The following is a 20,993-nucleotide window of genomic DNA, read 5'->3' on the forward strand; positions in this document are numbered from 1 at the left end:
AGTTGCCATGGACTCTGGGATTACCCAGGGACCTTGCCCTGCCTTCTGGGTATCTGAAATGTGAATTTCTGCGCTTTACATTCCATGAAGGATTTCCCAGACTGCCTGATTCATTTTTCCTAAATTTCAGCATAAGGAACGCCATAGAGAAATGCTTCACTTTCACACATCCAATCACAGGCTCTAGCCAGTGCGGCGAATCAGAACAAAACAAAACAATGACATCACTTGCTTCTGGAAATAGTTACTTTTGGTAATGATCCTTCTGGAAGAGTTAATGTCTTAGGAAACTATTTTTCCCCTCTTCTGAATGTATTATGTTTACTATGCATGGCGACACATTTACAGAGGGAGTTGGCAGCTGGATGGAAGCTGTTTCCATTTCATTTCCAGCTGCCACAGAGCATGCAGGATGATCCGGAAGAAATACTTTAACATGCCCACGAACTCTCAAGTCTCAAAAAATCAGATTCCACGTGAATGCGGATATAGCACCACTTTTCTAGCCCTTTGTAGGGCTGGAAACCAGATGTGTTTCCTTGGGGTAGCTTGCATACAAGAGGATGGAGTTGTTCATGAATGACTTGGACCACACAGAGAACAGGCCCTAAGGCTGTGACCATGGCTAACAATCCAGCCATTGTGCCTTTACATGCTGAGCAAACACAGGCCACACTGGAGCTCTGTGCTCCTCCTGCCCGGGGGCTCAGAGTGTACTGAGCATGCATTCTCTGGTGTAACCGAATGTCTGCACAAACCTTCATTTTATCCTCAGTAACCTGTGTGGAATAAATCCCCCAAAGTGGGATAATTGGGTCAAGGCACACACAGTTTTGTTTTAGAGATGAGGTCTTACTCTGTCACCCAGGCTGGGGTGCAGTGGTGCGATTACAGCTCACTGCAGCCTCGACCTCCCAGGCTCAAGTGATTCTCCCACCTCAGCCTTCCAAGTAGCTGGGATTACAGGTAAACACAACCAGCTAATTTCTATAGTTTTTGTAGAGATGGGGTTTTGCCATGTTGCCAGTCTGGTCTAGAACTCCTGGCCTCAAGTGATCCACCTGCCTTGGCCTTCCAAAGTGCTGGGATTATAGGTGTGAGCCGCTGCTCCTGACCATATACATAGTTTTAAGACTTCAGAAACTGGCCTCGGGAAGGACATACTAACTGCCTTGCTACCAGCAGTGTGAGAGTTGTTTCTCTCTACTCTTAGAAACATTAATTATTATAATTCTTCGTCATCGTCAATGTCATAGGTGAAAAACTACATCTCACTACTTTGCATGCTACACTGTTAGTATTAATTTTAGTATCTTGTTAACAAGTCTTCCATGAGCTAAGTTTTGTTGTTTTTTTTTTCTTTTTGAGACAGAGTCTCACTCTGTCATCTGGGCTGGAGTGCAGTGGTGCAATCTCGGATCACTGCAACCTCCGCTTCCCGGGTTCAAGCGATTCTCCTGCCTCAGCCTCCCGAGTAGCTGGGATTACAGGTGCCTGCCACTATGCCCAGCTAATTTTTTGTATTTTTAGTAGAGATGGGGTTTCACGACGTTGGCCAGGCTGGTCTCGAACTCCTGACCTCATGATTCACCTGCCTCGGCCTCCCAAAGTGCTGGGATTACAGGCGTGAGCCACTGCGCCCAGCTAAGTCTTATTTGTCCTCACCACATGTCTGTGCAGGAAGGAGGCAGCAGTGAATTTAACTCATTCATATTTATTGTACTAGCTGATGGTCCTCCAGGCATGTGTCATGAACAATAATGCACTTTTGTTTTTTTAGACGGAGTCTCGCTCTGTCACCCAGGCTGGAGTACAGTGGTGCAATCTCGGCTCACTGCAAGCTCCGCCTCCTGGGTTCACACTATTCTCCTGCCTCAGCCTCCAGAGTAGCTGGGACTACAGGTGTCCACCACCACACCCGGTTAAGTTTTTGTATTTTTAGTAGAGATAGGGTTTCACTGTGTTAGCCAGGATGGTCTCTATCTCCTGAACTCATGATCCGCCCGCCTTGGCCTCCCAAAGTGCTGGGATTACAGGTGTGAGCCACCGCACCTGGCCAATAATGCACTTTTAAATCTACTTATGGGTCTTTAACTTACATGAAATCAGAGGCTGGGGACTCTAGGTGGTCTTAGGGATAGCAGAGGGGGAGGGCAGGGACAGCTGCTGTCTGAACAGAAACTACGGGATGTGAGGGCTCTTTCTAACATTTTCAAAGTTTTGCTATTTTCTTCCCACTTTCCTCACCCCAGGACTTTCAACAAGTGTGTTTTTGATGAAATAATACATGAAAACGCTCATGAGTAAGAAAAAAGTTTTATAAAGTATTATCCTGCTTTTGTTAAAAATGAATAAATATGTATATGTGTATGAATAAAAGTAACCAGAAGAAAATGTAACAAAATTTTAATGGTGAGTTTTGCTAGATGCTTTTAACTTCCTTTGTTTTTTTCTGTATTTTCTACAGTAAATCTGTATTATTTTAATAATTTGAAAAAACCCTAATATGTTACAATAACTGGACATCTAATCTCTCTGCATCTGTGAAAGGCCGTTCTTTACATCTTCATAACCAAATCCAAAAGTTGGTTATCAAAAAGCAAAAGGGGAGATCATAAATAGATTGGAAATTGGGTGCTGACTCCCATCAGCCGCAGGTGGCAGCCTGGAGCATTATTTTCTTTTTTTTCCTTCAGCGTTGAAGTTCTGGGGTACATGTGCAGGATGTGCAGGTTTGTTACACAGGTAAACCTGTGTCACGGTGGTTTGCTGCACAGATCATCCCATCCCTAGGTATTAAGCCCAGCATCCACTAGTTCCTTGTCCTGATGCTGCCCTCACCCCACCTCCCACCCTCTGACAGGCCCCAGTGTGTGTTGTTTCCCTCCATATGTTCATGTGTTCTCATCATTCGGCTTCCACTTCTAAGTGAGGATGTGCAGTATTTGGTTTTCTGTTCCTGCGTTAGTTTGCTGAGAATAATGGCTTCTAGCCTGCAGCACTATTTTCAAAAGGATTCTGAGCTAAGTCCACATTCCCCATGGGACAGTGCTGGGATAAATGAGCAACACCTAGCAAGGGTAAGGGCTGATGGGGTAAAGTATGAATGTCAGCCTATTTATCATTCCTCAGTGCTGGACAGCACCTTGGTGCTGGACAGCATCTGGTTGAAGTCCCTTATTAACAGATGAGGCAACTGAGGTCTAGAGATATGAAGAGACTTATTCAAGGTTCTAAAGGTAGAGCCAAGACGGGCTTTGGTCTCAACTCTACTTTCAGCTAATTTGTTCATGCTCACACGGTTCTCTCTACCACAGTGATATGGTAGGAATTCATCCATCCTGGCCTCTGATAACACAGATCTCTCCATAAACTCTTCACCCCTTTGGCAGTCCTGCCAAAGACGCCTGGTCTCCCCTGACTCTGTTTCTCAGGTTGTGACGCTCTTCTCCATACAAACTGTCTTAAGCAGAGAAAACCCACTAAAAACCACATCCAAAGCCTTGCCGATTTTACCGATTTTACCAGTAGGTGGCAGTACCAACAAGGAATGGACCAAAAAAGCAGACACTTGCAGTATACTTAACCAAAACTCAGAAAGAAAAGCCCCTTAGAATGCAATGTTTTGCAGACAAATTTTTATGGAGGCACTTAAAATCTACAAGGCACGTAAACAAAGGAGTGGAAGGAAATATAACAAATATTAAAAGCAGTTTTCAAAAGAGGTGGCATTTTAAGTTCACTGTCCTTAAATTATTTTGTATCTTCCATATCTTGTAGAACGAACAAATATTTTTCTTAATAAACCTACTAAAATCATGTCAGGTTATTTCAATACAATTTATGCGGAGTCTGAAAAGACATTACAAAAGCTTTTGGAAATATGATAATCTCTATTTCTGTCTCATGTCACATAATCATGCAAATAATAAGTGTGAAAAAAATGATGGAATCCTATAATACTTACTGATTGATTGATTGAGACAAGGTCTCACTATGTTGCCCAGGCTGGTCTCAACTATTGACCTCAAGCAATTCTTCTACCTCAGCCTCCAGAGTAGCTGGGATTATAGGTGAGTCACTTCATCTGGCTAAATTCTGTAATGCTTTAGTCATGCGAATGTATTTTAAAGGCCAGGTGCAGTGACTCACACCTATAATCCTAGCACTTTGAGAGGCCAGCCGAGGTGGGCAGATCGCTTGAGCCCAGGAGTTCAAGACCAGCCTGCGCAACATGACAAAACCTTGTCTCTATAAAAAAAATACAAAAATTAGCCAGGCATGATGGTCCCAGCTACTACACCTATAGTCCCAGCTACTCAGGAGGCTGAGGTGGGAGGATCATGTGAGTTTGGGAAGTTGAGGCTGCAGTGAGCTGTGATCACATCACTGTACTCCAGCCTGGGCAACAGAGTGAGACCCTGTCTCAAAAATAAAATAAAATAAAATAAATCTTATTAGCCTTAATTTTTTTAGTGATAGATTTAGTTAAATTGGAGGCATAACATTGAATTACTAGCACACGCATCTCTTTCAAGATGACTTTTTTAAATGTTCCCTTGCTTGGGTGAAGAGGATTTACACAAATACATAATGATTATGCTGTTTCATCTCAAAGCAACCTAAAATTTAACACTTTAGGGTATTGGTTTCTGTAAGCTAAATGTTAATGTATTTACAAATACATGTATTGGTATCTCTGGAGTAGGTATATATGTATGAGTGTATTTAGTAAGTGTCCCTTACTATACATTAGTGCAAATATCAAGGTTTTTTCCCCCCTTTCTGGCTAACTTCTTAATTTCAACTCTTATTTCAAGATACTTCCTTAACACTCTTCAAACATAAACTTAATTGTGAGCCAAGTTTGACTACAGAAAACAAGGTTCTTCGTTGAGAACCTGCCCTGAATCCTTACCTGGCATCACAGGAATGATTTGACTCTCTGGTCCCCAAAAGGCGGAATGATTCCTCTTCTCTGTGTTTGATAATGCAGGTGGCTTGTTTGGGGCAGTGGCTTTCTGAGACTTTTCCACCAAGGAGTCAACCCCTGCATCTTCACCCGGCCCTGTGGTTCTTGGCAGGGCAGGACTAGCTGCCACGTGGGTTACCATCTTGCGGTCCAGGCCCACTGAAGTGTGGAAGAGCTACTGTTAGTTGCTGGATTTCTTTTCTGAGCTTTAATACTAAAAGCACTACATCTGCAGCTCATTTAGAATCACGGATATTTGGATATAATAGCCCACTCATCTAAGACATGTCAGAGGACCATAAAAATCTATTCTCTCTTGTTTTCAAATGGGTAATCTGTTCTTTCTTCTTCCAATAGTCAGCTTTCCAAATGTTACACATAAAGAAATGGACAAGGCCCAGCATGGTGGCTCATGTCTACAATCCTAGCACTTTGGGAGGCAGAGGTAGGAGATCACTTGAGCCCAGGAGTTCGTGACCAGCCTGGGCAACAAGGCAAAACCCCATCTCTACAATAAATTAACAAAAATTAGCTGGGCATGGTGGCACATGACTGCAGTCCTGGCTACTGGGGAGGCTGAGGTGGGAGAAACGCCTAAGCCTGGGGAGGTCGAGGCTGCAGTGAGCCATGATCGTGCCACTGCACTCCAGCCTGGGTGACAGTGAGAACTGGTCTCAAAAAAAAAAAAAAAAAAAAAAAAGAAATGGACAAATACTAAATGTAAACTTAAGGTTTTTGCCACTCTTTGTCCTTCCTCAAATCCATACTTCATTAAACTTTTGTCAGTTTTTCTTCTTTCTTACAGGGCATTTCTATGTGTATGACATTATAAGACTGATTTACAGCTCTGGCTCTGACTTAGCCATACCCTGGTGTATTGTAAATTTTCTTTAAAAAATTATCAAAACAAAACATCAAATCACGTCAGTTTTTAAGAAAGCACATGATATGCAGCATTTTTAGGATAGAAAAAACCTGAAAAATTGAAAACAATTAAAAACATAAGCAATATTGAAAATTTGACATTTGCGACTTAGACTGGAGACATACTGAATTCTCATTTAAGGCATAGCTTTTACATGTAAAGTTATAACCAAAATCAAGCAGGGGAAGGACACTGCATTTGCGTTTTATTCTCAGAACACAGACCTCCCAACTCCATCCCTTCCAGCCACTGCCTGGCAATGTGACACAGCCAACTCACGATTCTGGCAGAAGTCTTCATCAGACCCGTCAGGACACTGCTGCACTCCATCGCAGGCGAGCGTGATGTCAATGCAGCAGCCGTCGTCACAGAAGAAGTGGTAGCGCGAGCAAGTGTGCAAACATCCTGTTTGTAAACAAATCTCAAGTCACAGGAGTGCAGGAGAAGTTCAGATTCTCAAGATGTGGATGATAAAGGGGAATCCGTGGGGATGATAAAATCAAGATGGGGATGACAAAGGGGAGTCTATGGGGATGATAAAATCAAGATGGGGATGACAAAGGGGAGTCTGTGGGGATGATAAAATACATTTGGGGGAAGAGATGCAAATAATCAGGCAAACCTAACAGTTTGAGCAACAGATTCTGAAGAGGTGGGAGGGCTCTTTTTGAGCCTCCCGACTTAATTCTTTGGACTCCTCAGGGGCTCTTGGTCTGAGGGCTGTTCTCCATGCTTGCCTTGCTCAGGAGGTGGCACAGAGAAGCAGCAGCCCAGGTCTCTCTCCACCCTAGCTTCCCTGCCTCAGCTGTCTCCCTCTGCATTCATTCGTACACGCCATTGTTGGAACCACTTCTTGTGGCTGTTGATTGCTCTGCAGGAGGCCACCTAACACCGTCCCACTCAATGGATGGCAGTTGGCTATGTTTTAACAGAGGTACCATTTTATTTATTTATTTATTTATATACTTACTTACTTACTTAAGACGAGGTCTCACCCCGTTGCCCAGGCTGAAGTTGCAGTGGCGTAATCTCGGCTCACTGCAACCTCCACCTCCCGGGTCCTGCCTCAGCTTCTGGAGTAGCTGGGACTACAGACATGCACCACCACACCTGGTTAATTTTTGTATTTTTTGGTAGAGATGGGGTTTCACCTTGTTGGCCAGGCTGGTCTCGAACTCCTGACCTCAACTGATCCAGCTGCCTCGGCCTCCCTGACCTCACACCTCTCAAAGGTGTGAGCCACCGTCCCTAGCACAGAGGTACTATTTTACATATGCTATGTCTTACATTCTTGTTTCCTAAGTAATACTTTTCATTGAGATTAACTTTTTACTATTGAATCCTATTTGCTGATTATCATAACATCCCTGATACTGTAGAGAATAAACAAAATATTTAGTTATGGGCTGGCATGAATTTAGTTTCATGAAATAATGACATTGGCCGGGCGTGGTGGCTCACACCTGTAATCCCAGCACTTTGGGAAGCTAAGGTGGGCGGATCACGAGGTCAGGAGATCGAGACCATCCTGGCTAACACAGTGAAACCTCGTCTCTACTAAAAATACAAAAAATTAGCCAGGCGAGGTGGCATGCACCTCTAGTCCCAGCTACTGGGGAGGCTGAGGCAGGAGAATCACTTGAGTCCGGGAGGCAGAAGTTATAGTGAGCCAAGATTGTGCCACTGCACTCCAGCTCGAGGAAGGAAGGCTCTGTCTCAAAAAAAAAAAAAAAAAAAAAAAGACATTTTCTCCCTTCTGGAGTTCTTAGGAGCTTTTAATTTGCAGTGCAATTTGTAAGAGTTACAAATATTTTCCTGAAATGCATTTTCCCTCTCCCTTGATTAAGCCAACTTTATGACTTAGCTAGATGAGAACCAGGTGACTATCTGGTACTGGCAACATGGACTAAGGCATAAGGCTAGAAGCAGGTCATAGGAGCTCCACAGTTTTACAGGGACAGAATGGACTAGACAATTCTCTCAGGAACATGGGGGAGTGGCAGATTACATACATTCCTTCAAAACCAAATGGCTGAGCAGAGTTCACAAACCCAAGTGAAATCTTGGACACACACTTGTTTTTTGTTTTGTTTTTTTTTTTTGTAGATACGGGGTGTCACTATGTTGCCCAGGCTGGTCTTGAACTACTGGACTCAAGCAATCCTCCTGCCTCGGCCTCCCAAAGTGCTGAGATTACAGATGTAAGCCACCACGCCCAGCCTTGGACACGTCCTTTATTGAAAAGTGGTTAAGTCAAGAGGTTGGGAAAGGAGTCTATCTTGGTGTAAGGCAATTTGAAGATATACTGATCCAGGAGGAAGAGAGGTTAAAGAAAATAAATGCTGATAGAAGCTCCTGTGGAAGAAGAGGAAGCAAAGAGCCTGCAGTCATGATTGAGAATATGGCCCGGAAGGAGAGTCAGCTCTGGCCACTGGGAAGAAGCAGGGAGCGGAGGTGGGGGACACGCTGGATATCAAGCAGGATACAGTTCCTCGTCAGGTTTCTTAAATTCATGGCATGAAAATCCCAAATATCTCAAGGTTTTATTTATTCCTTGGTGGTTCTGGAGATGGATCCATATTTGTAAATTTTCTATCTATTTTTGGATTAGCAGCCTCCAAACTTTTTTGATCATGCATCCTGATCAACAATATATTGTTGAACAGGCATCTCCAGTTTATTTATCTATTTATTTGAGACGGAGTCTCGCCGTGTCGCCCAGGCTGGAGTGCGGTGGCACAATCTCAGCTCACTGCAGCCTCCACCTCCCAATCTCAAGCGATTCTCACGTCTCAGTCTACTGAGTAGCTGGGATTACAGGCGTGTCTCACCACATCCGGCTAGTCCAGTTTATTTATAAATAATATGTGCATACTACTGTATTAACATGGGTGTATCTTATGAAATATACTGAAATTTTAAGGAAAAAAATTAAAAATCAACAAAAATATAAACTCTGCTATCTTCTTTCTCACCCTAAAAATGTCCTGAACAACTCAGGGACATTCTGTTTGGAGACTGCTGAGCTAGATCATGTTGGAAGAGCTTGCTGGCTTGCTGTTTGAATAGATCATTTTTCTAAACATGAAAAATGTTCAAAATGTCAACTTATTAAAAATTGAACTAAGTTATGATCATATAAGCAGGGTACCTGCTCATCTGTCTACCTCAGCTGGTGTCACCCTTGGCTACCATAACATCTGGGTCATTCATTGCAAGACCAATACATACAGTGGACGGGTGGGAAACACTTGTCTCTTCTACCTCTATTTTCCAGTGTCTCTCTGTGGTGTTTTATTAACTTTAATTCATAGCATGTTATTCCAATATAACCAGTAAGTGATTCTAGACAGCAGTTAGTACTACACCAATTCCTTTTTATTTTCCATATAAAGTTACCACACAGGACATATACTCAAGCGGCCATTGAGTAAACAAAAATGACTCATGCATCACTCTCTGCCACTTCAAATACAGTTTATTACCATCTTGGAGAAGGGCCAGAAATTTACAGCTGGCAATTTACCTCTGGAGCCCGGAAAGCTGCCTGAGTAAATAAACCAGGGCAAACAAGTGGCTGGTGAGGTGCTGGCCATCTGCTCGTATCAGTGCAGGCCTTTCCTCCCTCCCAGGCACCTCAGTTGTACAAGAGCTATCCTTTTCTGATTTCTGTGGGGATGACAGGGTATCTGTGTCTTCTTCCCAAGAGTCCTTTCCTCCCAGAGTCAGCACTTGACTCAGACCCTGTCCAGGTGAGTCCTCGTACCCAGGGGGAAAGCCCTCTAGAGGGCGCCCAGTTCTACAGAAGTGAGCCATCCCCGCTGGAACCAGTGTCATGTCTCCACTGGTCCTGGTGGCCAAGGGACCAATGATGTTTTGAGTAGCTGGCTGGCTCTCCTGTCCAGCTGCAATGAATCGGCAGGGCTGATGGAATCCAGGCTGGGCTGGACAGACTCTGTTTACTTGCTATCACTGGTGACCTCACAGTGCTGGTATGGGCTGGAGTTTGGTGCCTGTCCTGTCTGTGAATGGTTACCCTCCTTCTGTAACTTACAGTAAGCTTAACCCCTGGCTGGGCAGGGAGTGATGAGCCAAACAAATATTTAATGTCATCTATGAAAATTACCAAAGTTGACAAGTCCTTAGGATTCTAAAATCTCTAGCTCCTTGGAAAATTTCATTTCCAGTATGCATACTAACCTCTGTTTTTGATAGAGGTCTAGATCCAATATAGTACAAGTAAATTACAGTCCTGTTCCAACTCTTTTATCCTCATTCTGCACACTGCTGGCTTAATTACCATCTAGATCCTGAGTAGTGAATACTGAGAATTCAACAATGTCAGAGACTTACTGCAAGTTTACCAGAGTGATGGCTAGTGACAGGAAGTCAGGGACCACCAGTGCACCACTCTATCCCCAGTGCCTGGCAAGGTCCCTGCATGCTGCATACACTAAGAAAATACATAATGATCGAGTAACAGGATATTTAAATGTACAAGATCTTAGCACCTCTCCAGAAGTGAATCGTGTATGTGGTGAGGGGTTCCCTCTACAATACTACAATATCTTTACTGTCGCTAAGTTCCATGCAATGGATATTTTTAAAAATTTGATGACCTAATCTTTCTTAGAAATGTAGATGTTGGGCTGGGCGCGGTGGCTCATGCCTGTAGTCTAAGCACTTTGGGAGGCTGAGGAAGGCAGATCATCTGAGGTCAGGAATTTGAGGCCAGTTTGGCCAACATGGTGAAACCCTGCCTCTACTAAAAATACAAAATTAGCAGGGCATGGTGGTACACGCCTGTAGTCCCAGATACTTGGGAGGCTGAGGCGGGAGAATTGCTTGAACCCAGGAGGCGGAGGCTGCAGTGAGTTGAGATTACACCATTGCACTCCAGCCTGGGCAACAAGAGCAAAACTCCATCTCAAAAAAAAAAAAAAAAAAATGTAGATCTTTAGAAAAGTAAGAAACATAGATGAATGAAATAAGTTTTACATTGTTACATTGTACAACAGAATGTGACAACCATCAAATGTATTTAAAGTAATATTATTAATATAGCTATGCATCTGTGTAGTCTATGAAAATGTGTAGGCAGTACTTTCAAATTGATGTGCCTTTGCATATTTCAATTAATTTTAACTGTACTCCTTAGCTGCACTCTTTCTAACATTTTTGAAGTGATTTATTATATCAGCAATTGATTACACCCAAGAGCCAAGTCTTTCTTGAATCCTGTGGTATGCCTTTTCCTTGTTTTTTATATGTATTTTTAATTGACAAAAAAGGAGAGTATATATTTATGAGGCACAATGTGATGTTTTGATATATGTTTGCATTGTGGAATGATTAAATCAAGCTAACTGACATATCTATCATCTCCCCTACTTGTAATCTTTTTTGTGATGACAACATTTAAAACCTACTCTTTTAGCAATCTTGAAACAGATAATACATTATCATTAACTATAGTCACCATGGTGTGCAACAGATCACCAGAACCTGTTCCTCTGGTCTCAGTGATACTTTGTACCCTTTGACCAGCATCTCTTCTTTCCCAGTCGGTCCCCCGCACAGCCTCCAGTAACCACCATTCCACTCTCTGCTTCCACGAGTTCAGCTGGTTTTGCTAAACTCCTTAGCTTCCCTCTTGGAACAGATGCATCAAATGGAGCATCCATCTGTAAACAAAGTCCTCTCCCAGAATAGCCAGGCAATTGTCTTTGATGAAGTCAAGAAAAGCAGAAGCATCTCTTCTCATCCCCTGGAGTGCTCCCTCCACCCCAACCCAGTAGCATCAGCTAAGCCCAAAACAGAAGAGAGCCTGCTTTTGTTATTGTATTTTTAGCAAAGACTCTCTCATTCAGCAATAACCAAAAATAAAGTGGAAGAGCCCATGGAGTGCAGAGCCAGAAGACAAAGCACCAACCCGATGCCGCCTTCCATAAGCAGTGGGAAGCGAGGGAAGGGCTTTCTTCTCACCTCCTGTGGAGTAGGCCGCACGAAGCACCGTCACTGACACGTTGTCAGAGCTTCTCTGCCCGGCAGTATCCATCACGGTCAGCTGGAAGGTGTAGGTTCCCTCCTGTAGGTGGGACAGCTTCAGGGTTCCTGATTGAGGCACCTGCCACACAGATGCGACACATCACACTGAGCAGCAGTCCTGAGCTCCGAGTCCAACACCATCCTCGACCGAAAGTCCATGTCCTCAGAGCAGCCCCGGGACCTGCCTCTGCACTCCAGCCTGAGGCTGCTGAACTACATCACACGCTGCTGGCAGCTGGCCCACCTTGAACTCATCAGTTCTAGTTTATTTAGGTGGCCAAGACCTTGACTGACAATCCCTTCTCTCGTCTGCAGCAGTTGCTGCTCCAAACCTGCACCTCATCCCCAGCCTCACGCTCAGGATCCAGGCCCTTCCGTCTCAGCAGGGGGCCTCATCAGCTTCAGGGAGAAAATCAGGACCATGACTAGGGCTCCAACACCCACCTCCTCCTGGGGCCCTACCTGTACCCACCGTCACCTCCTTCTGAGAGCCGGCAGGGAGTAGCTATCCCTCCTGTGTTTCAGGCCAACCACTCCTTCTAGTCCTTGCCCTCTTTCTTGCTAGGACTTTCAGAACACTGACACATAGACTCACTTCTCTTTCAAATGGCTCTGCTATTACAATGCCCAAGTGTCTCTCATCCTAAGAAACAAACAAACAAAACAACAAACAAAAAAATTCCCTGAGCTCCAAGGGCTTGCCAATCACAGCCCCACTTCCTTCCCATCTCCACTTGGCTCACTGAAAGGCCTCGTTGTGCTGCGCTTGCCGTTTCTGTTGGTTCACTTCCCATTTAGTCTTCGCCCACCCGGTAGAGCTGCTTTCCTCACCGTCCCCCTGAAACAGTGCTGGCAAAAGTCAATCACTGACCTAGCAAAAGTCATCTAGGTATCAAGACCAGCAATACTATTTTTTTAAAATCCATGTTTGCTTGGGCACAGTGGCTCACGCCTGTAATCCCAGCACTTTGGGAGGCTGAGATGGGCGGACGATGAGGTCAGGAGATGGAGACAATCCTGGCCAACATGGTGAAACCCCATCTCTACTAAAAATACAAAAATCAGCTGGGCATGGTGGTGTGTGCCTGCAGTCCCAGGTACTCGGGAGGCTGAGGCAGGAGAATCACTTGAAAACCTGGGAGACGGAGGTTGTAGTGTGCCAAGATCACCCACTGCACTCCAGCCTGGTGACACAGCGAGACTCCATCTCACACACACAAAAAAATCCATGTTTAACTGGCCCTTTTACTGTATCTGGCCACGCTGGCCACTTTGGCTATTTGAAAACCCCTGCTTCCTTGGCCACCTTTGCCATCCAAGTTCCCCCACTCATTCCTTGCAGAGGCCCTCCTGGGCTTCAGTTCTGATGACTCCCTAACCCAGGGATCCATTCTTGCCCTCTGCTCTCCCAACATTCACAGGCAGCTTGCTGAGCACGCTGGAGCAACAGCTTCTAAGGCTCAGCTCTGTGGTAGGATTCTGCTGGACATTCAGCCAAAAGACTGTTTCTTCAACTTTCCTAATGATTCTATTACCCATTTAATATTCTACTTAAAAAAATTCATTTCTGCTTAAATGAACTAGTCTGGATAGTGTCCTCTGCCGAATGCTGACCATTCTACATTCTATTACATTGATGCATTAATAATGGGCTTTTGAAATTACAGAGGACTGCACTATTATAAGAACCATCTGCTTGTTTTTAATTAGGGAATCCTAGAATTTGGACTGACTTAGGCTTAGAGGATTTGTTAACACTACATATACACACCCAAAGGATGCTTCACAATCATTTAGAGGTGATATAATGAGATACCGTGGTTGTCGTATTTTATGCCACTTTAGCTAAGGTATGGATTTCCAGGTCCCAGCCTCAGAGAGTCAGAGTCAGTGGGTTGGTCAGGAGAGCGGGACCCAGGATTCTACACTTACCCAGCCCACCCAGGTGACCCATGGTCCACACTGAAAGAAACACTGGTGCGTGGTTAAGAGCACAGAAGCCGGTGTCCAACAGACATGGGTTTGAATGCCAGCCCTACCCTGAACCAGCTGGGTGATGATGTACAAGTCACTTAATATCTCTAAACCTCAGTTTTTTTTTTTCATTTGTAAAATGGAAATAATAGGCCGGGCGCGGTGGCTCAAGCCTGTAATCCCAGCACTTTGGGAGGCCGAGACGGGCGGATCACGAGGTCAGGAGATCGAGACCATCCTGGCTAACACGGTGAAACCCTGTCTCTACTAAAAAATACAAAAAAAAAACTAGCCAGGCGAGGTGGCGGGTGCCTGTAGTCCCAGCTACTCGGGAGGCTAAGGCAGGAGAATGGCGTAAACCCAGGAGGCAGAGCTTGCAGTGAGCGGAGATCCGGCCACTGCACTCCAGCCCGGGCGACAGAGCAAGACTCCATCTCAAAAAAAAAAAAAAAAAAAAAAGGAAATAATAACAGTACCTACCTGATGAGGATCAAATAGGGTAACTCATGTAAAAGAGCTGGGCCTGGCCCATAGTAAACGCTTAAATATATCCATTGTCTCCACTGGTTGATTCTTATCTCTAACTGAACAACATTACACAATGACTCTTTATAGATAAAAAAATGAATCCCCATGAAGTGATTTTCATTCACTGAGACAGTGACAGAATTGAGACCTCGAGTTGTAAAACAGTCTACACCGGCCTACAAGCTGTCCATCACTTTCCCTGCAAAAGCCTTACTCTGGAGGGCTGGCAACGATGGCCACCTGCCCTTTGTTGTTTATTTCAAAGAGATGTTAAGCAGTGCTCACTGCCATGCTGTTACATTACCTTCAGGCCCAACTACACTGAGAGAATGCCAAACGGGTCATTTAAGTGAGTGCTAAAATACTAAGGGCAGCAGAGAGCGCTCTAATGACAGTAAGAGAATTTCCAAAGAGCCTGGAGTGGGTCACTGATGCTAGGAATCAGAACCCACTGAAATAAAAGTGGAAGTCAGTCTGAGACTCAGGACAAGACCGGATAAGGTCTTAATTCTGATCGGATAAGACTTGGGGCTCAGGTCTTATCTGTCGGATAAGACCAGATCTTATCCGGTCAGATAAGATCAGAGAATCAGATAAATAAGACTGAAAACAAGACTAGAACTCTGGTTTGAGACCTCAAGATTGCATTTAATGATCCCTCTTTCATATCTCACCTCCAATCCATCGGAAATCCCATGGGGTCTGCCTTAAAAACACATCCAGAATTTGACCATGTATCACCCTGTCCACTGGTACCACCTTGCTCTGACCCCACCCTGTCTCTTGCCTGGGTCACTGCAGTGGCCAGGAGACCTGAGCTCTGGTAGGACCAGGGCCTGGTATCTCCTTTTTTCTGGAAACTTTCCCTCCCACCTCCATCTGCAGTGAGAGGAGGGTCAGTTATGGCCTCTTCCTATGGGCAACAGGCTGAACCAAGGTGAGACAAAGACAGGGTAAGGTGCAGGTGGTGAAGCTCAGAGCTGCCTAAGTGGAGGGGTGGGCGCGTATGTGGCAGGCTCTGGTTCTCTTTAAGCCTGGCTCAGAACCAGGCAGACCTTGCTGGTGGGCAGCAGTATAATAGCTTACGCCCTCATTTACTGTCTCTTGGGACTGAGGAACACAAGGAAGCATGGCTGCAAATGACAGGCATGCTGGAGAATGTCTAGGTGAGGCCCTGCAGCCTTCAGTCAAGTAAGGTGATATGAGAAAGCTGCTGTGTCCCAGCTGCTCGGCCTGAAAGCAGACAGGAAGCCCTGAGACTGCCAGGGACCAGCAAGTGCTGGCCCCTGCCATGGTATGTGAGTGGAGGAGGGGGCTGCAGGATTGATTCAGAGCAGAGATTTAGAAGGTGGGTGTGACAGGGGGACGCCGAGTCACGACCAGATTCTGAGCATGGCCATCGGAGTGGAGACAAAGTTAACAGAGATTTTAAAAAACACCAAGGGGCCGGGTACGGTGGCTCATGTCTGTAATCCCACCACTTTGGGAGGCTGAGGTGGGTGGATCAGTTGAGGCCAGGAGTTCGAGACCGGCCTGGCCAACATAGTGAAACCCCATCTTTACTAACAATACAAAAATTAGCCAAGTGGTGTGTGCCTGTAATCCCAGCTACTTGGGAGGCTGAGGCATGAAAAACTCTTGAACCCAGGAGGTGGAGGTTGCAGTGAGCCGAGATTGCACCACTGCACTCCAGCCTGGGCGACAAAGCGAGACCTTATCTCAAAATAAAATAAAATAAAATATAAAATAAAATAAACCAAGGAAGCACTGAGGCCAGGGAGCTGGATGTGCCATCCATGAGGCTGCTGGCGTCACCCTGTGCCAGAGCTCCCTGCAAAAGTCAGTGAGTCACTGAGCTTCTGGGCACCAAAACTCAGAGTGCCAATGTCAGACTAAAACTCTGCAGACCTGCAGTTCACTAGGAAGCCTCTTGTCAACACTGGGGCTGAAAGGACAGAGCATCCCTGGGTCAGGGGCCATCCCCACACTTGGCCTTGGCATGCTTCCCCACTGCCTGCCTGTCTGATGCAGCAACACTGGGTCCACATGCAGATTATGATAATCACCTCAGCCTCCTGAGCACACTCCAATTTAGATCTATCCAGATTAAGTGTCCCTTCTCTGGCTCCTTTCATTCCTTTAGCTAACGAGAGCTGTCTCTCTTTGCATTCGGTTATTTAGAAGATGTAGAACTGTCACATGGATGCTTTCCCTTTAAGGGCCCAGGTGACCCTTCTATACATTTTCTCCCATTAAGATGACATTGGAGAGAGGGTTTAAAGTGTTTCACAGACATGTTCCAAGTTTCAGGATAAAAAACTATCTACATATGTACACACAACATATCCAATTTGTAACTTGGAAACAGACATGATCATGAAACCAGGAGCTTCTAATCTCTGCTCAAGATCCTGTTCAACAGTAACAGCCTTTGGTGGTTGGCTTCTGGCCAAATCAATGAATGACTCAGCCTGTTTTCTGACTCAACCCCATCTTCCTAGCTAGGAATTTAGTGGCTAGGAATACATGTTTAGGCTTCTCATAAATGTATAGACTAAATTACACACACACACGCATGCACACACACACACACATTGTATATACTTGGTTATAAAAACTTAGTAGTACCTATTTTAAAAAATTATGTACAGCAGGTAGACCAGGATGCAGTAAGTTTTAATTTAATAATGAAGTTGTTGGTTTAAATAATGTCCATCCTTTAGCAAGCTTCCTTACGTGTGGTTTTCTGAAGTCACTGCTATAGACTGAATGGCTGAGTGCCCTCCCAAGGTCACATGTTCAAACCTAATGCCCAGTGTGATAGCATTTGGAGATACATGCTCATGAATGAAGGGCATGTTAGTGCTCTTATAAAAGAGGCCCCATATTATTAAAAAGTAAAACATAAAACAAAAACCACTAGATGCTGGTGGAATGCTTACACAGTGCTGGTGGGAGTGCAAATTAGTTCACCCATTGTGGAAAGTGGTATACTGTGGAAAGTGGTGTGACAATTCCTCAAAGAACTAAAAACAGAACTATCATTTGACCCAGCAATGCCATTACTAGGTATATACCCCAAAAAATACAAACTGTTCTACTGTAAAGACACATGCACGCATATGTTCACTGCAGTGCTATTCACAATAGCAAAGATATGGAATCAACCTAAATGCCCATCAATGGTAGACTGGATAAGGAATATGTGGTACATATACATCATGGAATACTATGCAGCCATAAAAAACAACAAGATCATGTCCTTTGCATGAACATGGATGGAACTGAAGGTCCTTATTCTCAGCAAACTAACGCAAGAACAGAAAACCAAATACCACATGTTCTCTCACTTCTAAGTGGGAGCTAAATGAGAACACACAGACAGAGAAAGCAGGACAGCAGAACGCTGGGACCTACTTGAGGGTGGAAGATGGAAGGAGGGAGAGGTTTAGAGGAAAAAAACCCGTTGGGTAATATGCTTAATACCCAGGTAAGGATATAATCTGTACACCAAGCCATTAAGTCATAAGTTTATCTATATAACAAACCTGCATATGTACCCCTTAACCTAAAATAAAAGTTAAAATACATTTAAATATAAAATAAAAGAGACCCCAGAGGACTGCCTTGCCTCTTCTGCCTTATGAGGACACAGTGAGAAGATGGCTGGTCATAAACTAGGAAATGGGTCCTCACTAGACACCAAATCTGATTGTATCTTGATTTTGGACTTCCCAGCATCCAGAACTGAAAGAAATTCATTTCTGCTCTTTAGAAGCCACTGAGTTACAGTGTTTTATTACAGCAGACCAAATGGACTAAGATAATCATTTAGTTAGAAACTTTTAAGCAACTGATGAATGTAAGTCAACGTACTGATTTATGAATTCCAAATCTCCTTGAATATCCTACTTTGTATCATGTTCCCAAACGTCATATTTTACATTCTGACTTCAGATTTAAATGTATTATGTATAATAATCATGAAAGTCAGTGTCATTTAATGGGCTGCCTGAAAAATATGTGTCATCTTGCATTTTGATGTATTATAAATATTCAGTTAAGTAGATGTAAGGGCAGAAAATATATAACTTTAAATCCAGTAGATAGCCCCTTGGTTCTGACCAATCATCTATTCTGTCTTCACAAATGAAAAGCACAGATCAGGTGCTGTGGCTCATGCTTGTAATTTCAGCACTTTGGGAGGCCAAGGAGGGAGGACTGCTTGAGCCCAGGAGTTTGAGATCAGCCGGGGCAGCATAGTGAGACCTCATCTCTACAAAAAGTTAAAAAAAAAAAAAAATTAGCCATGACTATAGTCCCAGCTATTCAGGAGGCCGAGGTGAGAGGACTGCTTGAGGCTACAGTGAGCTATGATTGTGCCACTGCACTCCAGCCTGGGCAACAGAGTGAGACTCTGTCAATGAATGAATGAATGAATAACAAATGAATGAGACAAGTCAGGAACATGAGCTTTCCTGTATGCTTAGTGTCTAGTACAGTACTGGACACATACCAGATGCTTAAAAATTTGCTATTAATTGTTTCATAACTAATCTGACAGCATAATTCCTTGCAGGCTGAATACCTGTCTGGGTCACTTGGACATGCAAAGATGGGCCCTAGAGCCTGATCTTAAAGTATCGCGAGACAAAGGGAGCGATCACTACTCTGCCTGAGAAGAGAGAACAAGGATGAGGAGCCCATGCAGATGGTGGAGAGCAGGGGAGATGAGAGGAGGGATGAATGGCTCAAGAAGAGGAGGTGGTGGGCACTCAGGGGAGAGCCCAATGAATGGATGCTCCTGGGTGCTAGGGACAGTCAAGGGACTTAGGAACAAAGGCATCCAACATCAGGTTTTAACTTAACTGTTCTGCTGTGTGACTGCCCTCCCTCCATTCCCAACAACTTTCAAACTTAGCCCCATTTTGCAGCTTGAGGGCAGAGCGCATCAGTGTTCCAGTCAGCAGGAAGTCATTCTCAGAGAAAAAGGAATTTGATTTGAGAGGCCCAATTCTCCTGGCAGAAATATTGGGGTGTGAAATCAGGCTGCTCAAGGTTAATTACTGTTAAAGGAAAATTCTCAAAATGGTAAAGCTATGACTCTCACACAAATATAGCATGAATATTTTTCAAATATATTAGTTAAAGAGGGAACCAATAAGGTGTTCAACTGATTTAAAGAATCTGAAGACTACATATATACAGTCAATCATGAATGCGAAAAATAAGTTGCTAGGAGATGCAAAACTGAAATGGGTTTGCTAATCAGTACTGAAATGAATCTATTAATAGATTGGTTAGTATCTACATGTACTAAAATGTCATGTTTGAAATCTTATTTTCTCCTATATACCAATTATTTTCTCCTATATACCAATTACCCCTATATACCAATTTTTTTTTTTGCATTTTATGGAAAAGAATCATTTGGTTACTATCAGTTTTCTGCAACTTATAGATGTTAACCCTGAAGGATCCACTAACCAACCCCAGCATTCCATTGAAAGGTACTTGGTAATCTTTTGCCCACCTCAAAGTCTTCCACAGTGTTTCCTGACAGTCTTCATCCACCAAATGGGGATGTGCCTACAAGTGAGGGTGTCCCAGTGGACTACAGAGCTCTCTAAGCTTCCTGGCACTCAGTGGGTGCTCAACCCATGGGGGTTTTGATTGTGATGAAGTCTCAGCAGGATGAGTGTTAACTTTGGGGGACATTCATGAATGTATATCATTCTAAGACAGTCACAAATTGGAAACAGATGCTTCCCCTAGTGTAGGCTCTGTCATTTAGATGATGGCTTCATAACTTGAGGTCTACCTGCGTCGCTGTTATACACATGCTTGGAAAAATGCAGCACGAACCTATTGTGTGATGTAGCTACTAACATGGTTCATGTAATGAAGCTCATTAATAGAAGCAGAGGCAGTATCTGGATCACAGGAGGTAATGGATGAGTCAGAAAACCAAAGTTTAAATATGGGGTTCAATTAGGGGTATTAGATGTTAAGAAGGGTATGGATTAATATGAGAAAATCCAGACAAGGTAGGATACTGGTGGGCCTGAAAATCAATTCATATGAGGAACATCTGACAAATCATGGGGTACTGAGTTCTGAGAACAGCATACTAAGTGGTGATGTTCTTTTTTTTTTTTCCAAAGACCTCCAAAACTTTTATGCAGGATAAAAAGATGAGTTCAGTGTTTCTCCAAAGGGAAGACCCAGCACCAATGCACAGAAGGAAGGGGAGGCGCAGCCTGCTTGACCAATACAGTGATGAGCAATGTCATGGACATGATGTGAAGTAGTGAGCTTCTGCCCTTGGAAAAGTCAGGCAGACGGTAGATGAGCCTTGGAAGAGGTGTTGTGGAAGTCGCTCTTGTTTGGAGGAAAGGCTGGGAAGGATGCTGGATGTATTAGTCCATTCTCACACTGCTATAAAGAACTGCCCAAGACTGGGTAATTTACAAAGGAAAGAGGTTTAATTGACTCCGCATGGCTGGGGAGGCCTCAGGAAACTTACTAGAACAATCGTGGCAGAAG

The 20,993-nt window shown here is 44.1% G+C and overlaps 1 protein-coding gene across 2 annotated transcripts in view; it reads right to left on the reverse strand.

The window, feature by feature from the left end:
- LRP11 (LDL receptor related protein 11) overlaps positions 1–20,993 on the reverse strand; it is a 40,762-nt gene that overhangs the window by 12,802 nt on the left and 6,967 nt on the right. For both annotated transcript variants that reach the window (XM_008006673.3, XM_008006675.3), the window contains exons 3-5: positions 11,883–12,024; positions 6,177–6,302; positions 4,919–5,131 (exon numbers count right to left, since the gene is read on the reverse strand). In XM_008006673.3, coding sequence (XP_008004864.1) covers positions 4,919–5,131; positions 6,177–6,302; positions 11,883–12,024 — 481 coding nt within the window. The remainder of the gene's footprint in view (positions 1–4,918; positions 5,132–6,176; positions 6,303–11,882; positions 12,025–20,993) is intronic.

This window comes from Chlorocebus sabaeus, chromosome 13 (genome assembly GCF_047675955.1).
Source record: "Chlorocebus sabaeus isolate Y175 chromosome 13, mChlSab1.0.hap1, whole genome shotgun sequence".
In the NCBI taxonomy this organism is placed as follows: Eukaryota; Metazoa; Chordata; class Mammalia; order Primates; family Cercopithecidae; genus Chlorocebus; species Chlorocebus sabaeus.